The sequence below is a fragment of the Bombina bombina genome, chromosome 3 (genome assembly GCF_027579735.1).
Source record: "Bombina bombina isolate aBomBom1 chromosome 3, aBomBom1.pri, whole genome shotgun sequence".
NCBI classification, from domain to species: domain Eukaryota; kingdom Metazoa; phylum Chordata; class Amphibia; order Anura; family Bombinatoridae; genus Bombina; species Bombina bombina.
The window spans coordinates 1,228,451,154-1,228,463,296 of NC_069501.1; the positions used below are offsets into that span (position 1 = coordinate 1,228,451,154).

At 37.3% G+C, this 12,143-nt stretch overlaps 1 protein-coding gene across 1 annotated transcript in view; it reads right to left on the reverse strand.

The window, feature by feature from the left end:
• The window catches only part of UVRAG (UV radiation resistance associated), a gene marked incomplete in the record, with an annotated part of 561,854 nt that overhangs the window by 528,682 nt on the left and 21,029 nt on the right, over positions 1 to 12,143 (reverse strand). Inside the window, 1 exon segment of the mRNA XM_053708703.1 lies at positions 2,509 to 2,626. Within this exon segment, the coding sequence (XP_053564678.1) occupies positions 2,509 to 2,626 (118 nt within the window).

The window sequence follows — 12,143 nt, forward strand, 5'->3', positions numbered from 1 at the left end:
GCCCTAATATTATCAGCGCACTCTGTTCTCACCCCAGAGTGATCACGCTTACCTCTTAGTTCTGGTAATTTAGCCAAAACCTCAGTCATAACAGTAGCCATATCCTGTAATGTGATTTGTAATGGCCGCCCAGATGTACTCGGCGCTACAATATCACGCACCTCCCTCTGAGCGGGAGATGTAGGTACTGACACGTGAGGCGAGTTAGTCGGCATAACTCTCCCCTCGTTGTTTGGTGAAATTTGTTCAATTTGTACAGATTGATTTTTATTTAAAGTAGCATCAATACAGTTAGTACATAAATTTCTATTGGGCTCCACTTTGAATTGCAACAAATGACACAGGTATCATCCTCTGAATCAGACATGTTTAACACACTAGCAAATAAACTTGCAACTTGGAAATACAATTCAATTAGAATAATATTAAAACGTACTGTGCCTTTAAGAAGCACAGAAGATCTATGACAGTTGAAAATTAATAAATTGAAACAGTTATAGCCTCAATCCTTGTAAACAACACAACTTTAGCAAAGGTTTAATCCCATTAGCAAAGATAACAAATTCTGAAAGCAGGAAACAAATTACAGAATAAACGTTTTTTATCTCAGTCAAACTATAATTCTCACAGCTCTGCTGAGAGAAATTACCTCCCTCAAAATAAGTTTTGAAGACCCCTGAGCTCTGTAGAGATGATGCAGGGAATACAATGAGTTGCTGACTGAAATATTTGATGCATAGTAAAAGCGCCAAAAAACGGCCCCTCCCCCTCACACACAGCAGTGAGGGAGAACAGAAACTGTCAGAAAACAGATTAAGCAACTGCCAAGTGGAAAAATAGTGCCCAAACATTTATTCACTCAGTACCTCAGCAAATGAAAACGATTTTACATTCCAGCAAAAACGTTAAACATAATCTCTAGTTATTAAACAGCTTTATGTATTTCTTACAGTGTAATTCTAGTGAAGTACCATTCCCCAGAATACTGAAGTGTAAAGTATACATACATGACATTATATCGGTATGGCAGGATTTTCTCATCAATTCCATTGTCAGAAAATAAAAACTGCTACATACCTCTATGCAGATTCATCTGCCCGCTGTCCCCTGATCTGAAGTTTACCTCTCCTCAGATGGCCGAGAAACAGCAATATGATCTTAACTACTCCGGCTAAAATCATAACAAAAACTCTGGTAGATTCTTCTTCAAACTCTGCCAGAGAGATAATAACACACTCCGGTGCTATTTTAAAATAACAAACTTTTGATTGAAGATATAAAACTAAGTATAATCACCATAGTCCTCTCACACATCCTATCTAGTCGTTGGGTGCAAGAGAATGACTGGGAGTGACGTAGAGGGGAGGAGCTATATGCAGCTCTGCTGGGTGAATCCTCTTGCACTTCCTGTTGGGGAGGAGTAATATCCCAGAAGTAATGATGACCCGTGGACTGATCACACTTAACAGAAGAAATACTAATCATCATCTAAGCCTCCAGTGAGACATAATCATTCTGCTGGTGGTGGTGAGATAGAGAGATATATTTTGTGTGTGTTTATAGGTGTTTATTGCGATTCCTTGACACAGGGTTTCCATTTACAATTTGTAAAAAGAGTAATATCTGTAAAGTACAATAAAACAAGATTATGCCTGTATATATTTTGCATGCTAAATAAACATTTAATTAATTCAAATATTATAGAGCGTTTTAGTTCCTTAAAGGGATATTAACCTATTTAACGACCAAAGGGTTTTACTAGCACAGCTTTGCTTCCGGAACATGCAGATATAGTCCGGTCTTGCTGACATCAGAAAGTTCAATAAAAAAAATTAAAAAAACCTTTAAGAATTACTTCTGTTCTTGAATTTGCTTAGTGCACTCGGTATCCTTGTGAGTAAACCTATGTAGATTTATAGGACCTTAGGAGTGTACCCTTGTTTATAGCATTATTATATGCATTTTAAACTGCTATTTAACTTTTTTTTTTCCCAACGAGAAAAAAAAATAAAAAGTTTTATATTTATCAATCTCTGTGTGTGTGTCTTTGCTTATGTAGGATACCTGCCCCTACATGCTACACAGTGATTGCTTTGACCACTAAAGGAACACAATTATATCTATGATTATGGCTGTATAGTACGGTTTCATGAATATTTTGTGTTTTTTTAATACATTTGAAGAAAAAGTAGAAATGTTTTAAACATACCAGGACTATTCCCTTTTTTATATGACATACTAAGCCTTACTCAATTTGCCTTTAAGAATTGGACTTCAATAACATAGCAAAACCGTCCAAATGTTACAAACAAAATGACAGTTTTAAATGCAGCTATAAAAAGGACTTTATGAGAATTCACTTAATTCCCTGAACAATCTTATGAAACGAAAGTGGTGGGGGGGGGGAATAATATAAAAACTACAGATCCATGCTCCTGCACAAAATATAAGGAATGTAGGAGGCGTTAAACATCAAGTGGTACAAATAATTTAGCATACATTACATACCTTTGTAAATTTTCTTTTCATCGCACAGGTGAAGGGTGAAATACGTGTCAAGGAGATGATATCCATTCTTATTCACAATGTTTCGTGCAGCAATACTGCGCAAGTGGCGAAGACGCCTCTACAAACAAATGACATACATGAGAGGACATTACATTATGTTCTGTTAAATTCAAAGTGTACATTAAAGGGACATTAAACTCATAAATGACCCCTTCAATTTTGCATTTGCAAGATGTAAATCAATCTAACTTTCATTCATCATTTGCCATTTATCACCAAATGTTAGCCCCATGAGTTATTAACCTGGCTGCCTACTGCTCCACTGCCTTTTTTTTCCGTAATAGTAAGTAATAGCCATCCACCTATTGCTAACATATCTGTCCCGCTATGGATTCCTTTTGTGCACGCACGCTTGATGACATCACCAATGCCTAGCTTCGTGTGGTTACAGGTTTGAACACGTGCAACTTTCTATGCTCTCTGCACAACTCATGCAAAGCGATCAATGCTTCAGTTCTTGACGCGCAACCTATACCAGATCATGCGCATTGTTTGTTTAAAAAAAACACTGAAACCGCAGACTACATCTCCTATAACAGAGTATGCTATCAAAGTGCATCGATTTCTCCTGCACCGACACCTGAAATCAGATAGGAAGCTACTCTCGAGAGACTTCAACGTGAGCGAGCTTCACTGGGAGGAAATGTAGGCATTTCATCTGGGCTGAACTAAATAGCTGTAACAACTCCCATGTAAAATTTGTCAGAGGGGTTAGAGAAGTACGGTTCTATAACAAAAATGTATGTATGTATATTTATATATATATATATATATATATATAATATATATATATATATATATATATATATATATATATATATATATTTATTCATTGGTGGTACAGCACTCTCGGTAACCATATAATCTTCTGCCCAGGGTGCACTTAAAATTGCGTATATACAGTTCAAGAAAGAAAAAGGCACTCACCGGGTCTTGAATATTTATTCCTTTTATTTATAGTGACGTTTCAGGTTTTATCCCGTTTTCAAACCAACAGCAAACCGACATACAGTACTTACCAAGCATAAATACAAGCCCAATGCCCACCCGCTGAGCTACCCGTGACGAACCGGAACTCCTAGCAATCACGTGGTCAACCACCACGTCACATATTGCTATGGAAACCGGACGCCACCTGGTAGCCGATCGTGAATTTAAAAACAAATATTAAAAACCGGAGATAGACATAATCAACATTTGGCTGCACAATACATTATGGTATGAGGATAAGTAGAAGGTAAGATGTCACAGATCAAGCATTAGCGATGTCGACATGCACGCAATCATGTAAAGCACATTGGTCCAGGCTCCACCAATCACATAAGGGTATAGAGCCGGCGCCCACAAATAAGTGAACAGCTGTGTCAGAACGAACATCGCTAATCCAAATACAGTTGTTGCCATTGTCAAATGCATACAAGTGTACTAGTGTATTGATCAAGACACGAAATACAAAACACATGTAAATCTATCTAGTAGTGCTGATTCCATTAAACGACCAAGATAGCCAAGAGGCAAGGAAGCGAATGAAAAATATATACAGATCAGAATACCCAATCTTGTATGCAGCAACCAAATAAACCAATAATAAGTTGCATTGCACTGTATAAATATCATATTAACGGCTTACCAAAATATTAAAGTGAAGGTAAACTTACCTGGTCTTTAATCTACAATATCATTCTTTGTGCCAAAATAATATGAGTTTCATTCATCAATATTTTCCAATTTTTGTGTAAAATAAGTTATTGCCGTAATAAATTGATTTTTTATGCTGCCCGAATTCAACCCGTTAAAAAAAAAAAAAAAAAAAAACTATCTTGGTCACGTTTTCTAACTAGCCAACTGAAAATCTGGCCGTTAGGCGGCCGTCAATGTGCGTCATCTGCCTCCATCTTATTCTGCGCATGCGCTAATATTTTATCCCCATATTTTATTCTGAGCGCGCTCCCGTTTCGCGCATGCGCAGTAAATTTATTTTGAACCACCGCAAAACAACATCGGCTTTTACGGACGGCTCTTTCGCGCATAACATAGTACTGAATGAATAGATTTTAGCTATTCATTGAGTATTATGTTTCTAAATCATGCACATTGTAGACTAGTTTCGCTAGGAAGCGCATGCGCAGTAGACTTTGAGCTTGCTAATCGCGCATTTCAAAGGATCATTGTGAACGGGCTTTTGAGATACGTATAGAGCGGGTGGGACCGCTCTATACGTCACAGCACAGAAACATAGGAAGTAGAGGTTGGGAGGAGTTATCATGGAAATGGTAGGAATATATATATACAAATAACTGCTTAAAAAAAAATGTAAAAAAAAAATAAACTTAGCGATTATATTATTCTATTGATAAAGAATGCATTGATGTATTGTAATACAAAAAAACTTTACCTTCACTTTAAGCTCAGCATTACTATTGAAATAATGTGGACAGATAAAAACATGTGGATGTATATTATTAGATTACATCGGAACTTGTATCTGAAAGAACTGCAGACATTACATAAAAAAACCTATTTAAATAAGAAATTTATCAGAGAAAATAAATATAAAAAAATATATAATATATATAGAAAAATCCTACATATCGCTAATGTTACTAGATAATGAGAAATAATTGTGTAAATTCCATACAATTAGGACAAACCTGTATGCAAAACATATATCAATATAACAGCTGTTATATACAATTGATCAGAGGCTCTCATATTTAATAGTACTTATACACAATGGATCATGGATTCTCATAAATAACAGTGCCAATCTAAGTGGACGTTGAGACCTTGTGGTGCCATGATGCCCAGTTCATAAATCCACCTCGCTTCTCGTTGTAACAACATTTTAGCACGGTCACCACCCCTGGATGTCAATGGTACATGATCAATAATTATATATTTTAGATCAGATACTTTATGATTGGCATCCACGAAGCGTCTAGCCACAGGTTGCTCTGATGTACCTTTCTTGATGGTAGTTCTAATAGCCGATCGATGGTTCGCCATCCTTATTCGGAGATCGTCTATCGTCTTTCCAACATAAAATAATCCACACAGACAGTGCAGGAGACATATTATAAACTGTGTGGTGCAGGTCACCCTATGTTTTATCTCGTACTTCTTGTTGGAGTATGGATGTCTTAAGATTTTTTCAGTAGACAGACCCCCATAGGTAGTGCAGCCTAAACAACGATAACACCCTGGTTTGGCTTGAAGCCAGGTGTTCTTAATGTAGCACTTTCTTGGGTCAGTCTGGATCAATTGATCTCTCAGAGATCTAGCCCTGCGGTATCCAATCCTAGGTGGAGCTGTCCCCTGTAGTGGAAGATCTTTGTCTGAAGTTATCAGCGACCAATGCTTTCTTAAGCTATCGACTACATGATGTTTGTCATGTCAAACGTGGTAGTGAATGTTAGCCTGTCATCAAGGTTGACATCCTTCTTGGACTGAAGTAGGGCTTGTTGGGTATTATTGAGCATACCCTGCTTAATCCCTTTCAGATGTGTATGTTGGTATCCCCTTTGAAGAAACTTCTTCTCAATTTCATCTAGTTGCATGACCATAATGGATTTCTCAGAGTTGTTTCTCACGGTCCGCTTAAACTGCAAAGTTGGCAATGCTTTTTTTAGAGCTGGAGGATGACAACTCCATGCATGGAGTAGGGAATTCTTATCTGTTTCTTTAGTGAAGAGAGTAGTACACAAATGTCCATTCGTCATGGGCTAGTGGAAATTTATAGATAGGCGTGTGTAATACACATAAAAAAATACACACACACACAATGTCCAGAGAGCTCTGCACTCACTTTTCACAGTCCTCAGCCGCCCGGCGTGCATTCAAAATATAAATATACAGACCAAAATAGGAAGCACTCGTTGGGACTTATAATCCTTAAAAAAAAAAAAAAAAAAAAAAATGTATTCAACAGTCATACTATGCCTGTTGAATAAAAACTTTTAAGGATTATAACTCCCGGCGAGTGCTTCCTATTTTGGTCTGTGTATATATAGGGAAACAAGGACTGACATTTTGAGAATCTTAAATTTAGTGACCCCTTAATGAATAATACACTACCATAAACGCAGCATACACCTAAGCCTATAAGAAAATGTTTTTATATTGGAACTAAACATTCAAACTAAGCAAACAGAAAAATTAAAGACACAAAAAAGCAACTGTGTTGATTATAATTAGATTTTCACCCATCAATTAATACATCTATGTTACTTTGAAGCAATTGTATATTCATCACAGTTATGTGCTTCATTCCGCAGGGAATAAAATAGAAACCTAAGAAGTTTTCAGGAAACTCCTTTTTTTGCTTTAAGTAACCACGTATTCATGCAACCTTCAGTACTACATATAGCCTAGAAATGAGAAAAAGGTAGAAGAAATAATGAGTTTAGAGAACAGAATAGGTACCAAGACATGTTTTAATATCCATGGCTTCATATACACAAATAATTTATCAAATGTATAAATCTAGTTTCTCTTACAATAATCTACTCATCACAACTGGGTCAGTAACCGTGACTGCACAAAGAGTAATGATACAACTTTGAGAATGTATGAAAGCATGTGGACTTCATGCACAATTATTTAACACTAGGCGATAAGCCTGCCCAGGAAAAAAAACAAAAGTTATCCAAAATAAAAAAATTAAACCTAAACTAATACATCAATGAAAAATCCCCCCAAAAATAAATCTAAATAAAATCCCCCTAATCTAATACTAAACTACCAGTAGCCCTTAAAAGGGCTTTTGTAGGACATTGCCCTAAGTTAAACAGCTTTTTTACATAAAAAAAAAAAATTACCCCCTAACAGTAAAACCCCCCAAATAAAAAACCTAACACAAAAAAAACTAAACTACCCGTTGCCCCTAAAGGGTCGTTTGTATGGGCAATCAGCTCTTTTCCAGCCTATTAAAAAATAAAAATTCCTAACACTAACTCCCAAATAGGTACTCACCGTTGCTGAAGTCCGGCGGAGAAGGTCTTCCAGGCGGCTCCATCATCTTCCATCTTCATCCGGAATGAAGGCGGCACAGAGCGGAGGTGCGGAGCTGTCTACCCTGATGCGTGGATCCTCAGCGGCGGTCCTCGGCAGCATGGAGGCTCCTCTTCATCCTATGTCCGTTGTACACTGAAGATTGAATGCAAGGTACCGCAATCTATTTGGGGTACCTTGCATTCCTATTGGCTAATATTTTCATATCAGCCAATAGGATTAGAGCCACTAAAATCCTCTTGGCTGTTTAAATCAGCCAATAAGATTTCAGTAGCTCTCATCCTATTGGCTGATTTCAAAATATCAGCCAATAGGAAAGCAAGGTACCCCAATAAATATGCGGTATCGTGCATTCAATCTTCAGTGTGCGACGGACGATCGCATGAAGAGGAGCCTCCACGCCGCTGAGGATATACGCATTGGGGAAGCCAGCAAAGGCGCCGCCTTCGCTCCGCATGAAGATAGAAGATGATGGAGCCGCCTGAAAGAAGACCTCCGCCGGACTTCAGGAAAGGTGAGTACCTAATTTGGGGCTTAGTGTTAGGATTTAATGGGCTGGAAAAGAGCTTAATGCCCAATGGGTAGTTTAGGGGTTTTTTTTGGGGGGGGGGGGATTTAGTAATTTTTAAAATGTAAAATAGCTGTTTAAACTTACGGCAATGTCCTACAAAAGGCCCTTTTAAGGGCTATTGGTAGTTTAGTGGGCGTTTTTATTTTGGGGGGGGGGGATTTTTTATTTTCATAGGGATTAGGTTTCCATTTTTTTTTTTTTTCTGTAATAGAGTTTTTTTTGTCATTTAAGGTTAGGTTTATTTAAGTGTAACTTAGTATTGGGGTTAATTTAGGGGGTGTTAGGTTAGGGGGCTTAGTAATTAAATTAGTTATTTGCGTTGTGGGCGGTTGGCGGTTTAGGGATTAATCGGTTAATTAGGTTTATTGCGATGTGGGGGTTTGTCGGTTTAGGAGTTAATATGTTAATTAGGTTTACTGTGATGTGGGGGGGTGGCGGTTAATATTTTAATTATGTTCTTTGCGGATTAGGGGTTAATTACTTTATTATTTTGAGATGTGGGGGTTGGCAGTTTCGGTGTTCGTTAATACTTCATGCGGTAGGCATTTTTTAGTTATACTTCGTGCGGGCAGTTACGTGTTTTTTTAATTATTTCTTGCGGGTGGTTAAGTGTTTTTTCGTTATTTCGTGCAGACTGTTGCATGTTTTTATGTTTGTTTTTTTTAAGGCTTCGGGTTTGCCTATGCTGCATCCAGGTGCATTCCGAAAATGGCAGGGTGGAAAAGAATTGCGCGCGCAGCCAACATTTTTTTGGATGCCTCGTGCAGCCAACATTCCTTTCAGGATGCGTCCGGACTAATGATGATTCTATAACCTGAAATGAAAGTATACGAGCATGGAAGCTAAAATGACTTGCTTATCCTATTGAAACAGCTAGCATTCCTTTTCTTGAAGATTGCTAATGACACTACTGTCTCCATTGCTTTCCACTGACCTATGAATATAAGCTGCTAATACAGGTATATGGGCTCCTTGGAATGAATTTTGAGAGGGAGATGGAAAACATTAAACAAGTGGCGTCAAGCATTTCTCAGAAAAGTCTGGATGGCATTTTCAGCTTGCAAATAAACATAATATAAATGTAAGATAGAGGTTGACAAATCTTTTTTAAAATTTAGGAGCCACAAAAACTTTTAGGAGCCAAACAGTGGTTTTTCTATATAAATATATGTAGAATAAGCCAAAAAGTTAGGAACCAGTTTGTTGAGCCCTGATGCAAGATATAGAAATTACTTATATGTGTGTGTTAATTCATAGTTATCTTGGCCCTCCCTGGTAATACTTACCTGTTATATGATTAGAAAAGCAGTAAAAACCCAAAAAAAAAAAAAAAAAAAAAAAAATGGGTACAAAAAGATAGAAAACAACAAGTTTATCTACAATAGAAGACAAAATATTGTAACCAGATTTTGCTGAGGAAGACTGATGGACATCCAATTTATAATGATAGATAAAAGGTATATGGAGAACTCAAAATTATTTGATAGATTTCAAGCGTAGCATCTGCTTTGAAAGCTCATGAAGGAGCCATCCACCTTGTAGAATGTGCCCTAAGCCCCTGAGGAACCGGCACTTTCTTCTGCTTGTAGGCCCTTGAGATTGCCTGATCTAGTTGCAGACTGCAGGAGCTTGACCAAGTCTAGAACCTCTTGAATTATAAACAAATGATTAGTCTTCTGAACAGCTTGAATCCTTTTGACATAAACACGTAGACAAAGAACAGCATACAGAAGACCAAAGTCTGTACCAAAAGAGGAAAGTATAGAATTCCTGTCAAAGTCAGAACTCATCCTTGGGAAAAAATTCTCGGACTGTGCAAAGGACAACTATATCCTTATGGAAGGCAGTAAAAAGGTTAATTGAGACAGTTCTCAACTCAGACACACCTTGCTGAAGCGATAGCCACCAGAAAAAAAAAAAAACAGACTTCTTTAATTGACTCAAAAGGGGTATCCATTATAACTTCAAGGACTATAGGAATATCCTATGTTGGCAAAATGGATCTGAATGCAAGAAGGATATAAAAACTCAACAACAAGAGGAATTTGAGACCACCTGATGCCTGAGACAGCAGAGATTGTTGAAACTTAAACATTCATAGCACATAAACATTTATAAAAGCCACCATGAAGAAAATAAAGTAAATTAGACTAGTCAGTCTTTTCAGTAGAAATATTATTCAGAATAATCCATGCTGAGAAAGTATCTCATATTCTGTAATATGCCAAGGAAGTTGACCTCTTTCTACCATGAAGTATGGAACTTATCACTGGAGCTAAAAGATGGAAATTGTTGTAATCTTGTGATCTCAGAAACTATGTTGTCAGGTTCAGTAGTAACTATGCTGCCGGGTTTAGTAGTTGAGGATTTAGATGAACAGTTGGTACTTGAAGTCGTTGGATAGTGGAATAAACCAAGGTGCTATTGCATGGCGCAGAAGAAGCAGGAGCGGGACCTCCGAGGCCAAAAAGGAATGGTCGCTTTCTCCTTCCTTAAAAAAGGGACAGTCAAGTCAAAATTAAACTAATGATTTAGATTGAGCCCACAATTTTAAACAACTTTCCAATTTACTTTTATTAAATAATTCCCTATGTTCGCTATGTTAGCCTGAAGTGGAGGAAAAACATAAATCAGTTTACAGTGACACTTCTGCATCAGAGTCCCTGGTGAAGGTAGACAACTGAAAAATATTGGCACTTGATGTTTACGACTGGAAGCCATTAGATCCTCATCTTTCCACAATCACATGGAAAATATGTTTAACTGCCCCACTGCTTGAGTTATCCGATTCCTGCTCAAGTAATCTGTTTTCACATTCTAATTGCCCATCAGATGAACGGATGTGAGATGCTGGGCCCAAAAAAAATTGGAGAAACCTCCTTCAAAACATGAAGACTTCTTGTTTCTCCCTTAAAGGGACATAATACACATATGCTAAGTCACTTGAAACTGATGCAGTATAACTGTAAAAAGCTGACAGGAATATATCACCTAAGCATCTCTATGTAAAAAAGGAAGATATTTTACCTCACAATTTCCTCAGCTCAGCAGAGTAACTTCTGTATAAAAAGTTATACTTCAGCTGCTGCCCAGCTGCAGGTAAAAAAAAAAAAAATACAAAAATGAAGAAATGAACAGCAGCCAATCAGCATCAACAGTGCTGAGGTCATGAACTCTTTTACCGTGATATCATGAGATTTGACTTAACTCATGAGATTTTATAGTAAACTTCCTTAAATTGAAAAGGGAAATAACATGAGTGTGCATGAGGCCAACTCCCTTGGCTGTCCCGGGACAGACATACTGGTTTGCTGCTTATATATGACTTTGCTGTCCTGTGATCAGGTAAGAACCTTTATTGACTTTCCCTCTAGGAACTTCTGAAAGTGAAAAACTGCTTGTAAAAAAGGCTCTTCTCTCTAAAATATTTGAAGGAAGACTCCAGAACTCCCTGTCCTAGACTCTAAGCATAATGGCTCCACATCCTGACTTAAAGGGACACTGAAACCAATTTTTTTCTTTTGTGATTCAGGTAGAGCATGCAATTTTAAGCAACTTTCTAATTTACTCCTATTATCAAATTTTCTTCATTCTCTTGGTATCTTTATTTGAAATGCGAGAATGAAAGTTTAGATGCCGGCCCATTTTTGGTGAACAACCTGGGCTGTTCTTGCCGATTGGTGGATAAATTCACCAACCAATAAACAAGTGCTTTTCATGGTTCTGAACCAAAAAAATAGCTTAAATGCCTTCTTTTTCAATTAAAGAAAGCAAGAGAACGAAGAAAAATTGATAATAGGAGTAAATTAGAAAGTTGCTTAAAAATGCATGCTCTATCTGAATCATGAAAGAAAAAATTTGGGTTCAGTGTCCCTTTAAGTGAGCCAGTCTGATCAGACTCAATTTGGATTCGACAAAGTGAGTTGTGCTGTAAAAATAATCTGCTCAGAAATACCCAGTTTGTTCCGATGCTGTTGAAGAAAATTTAACTGAA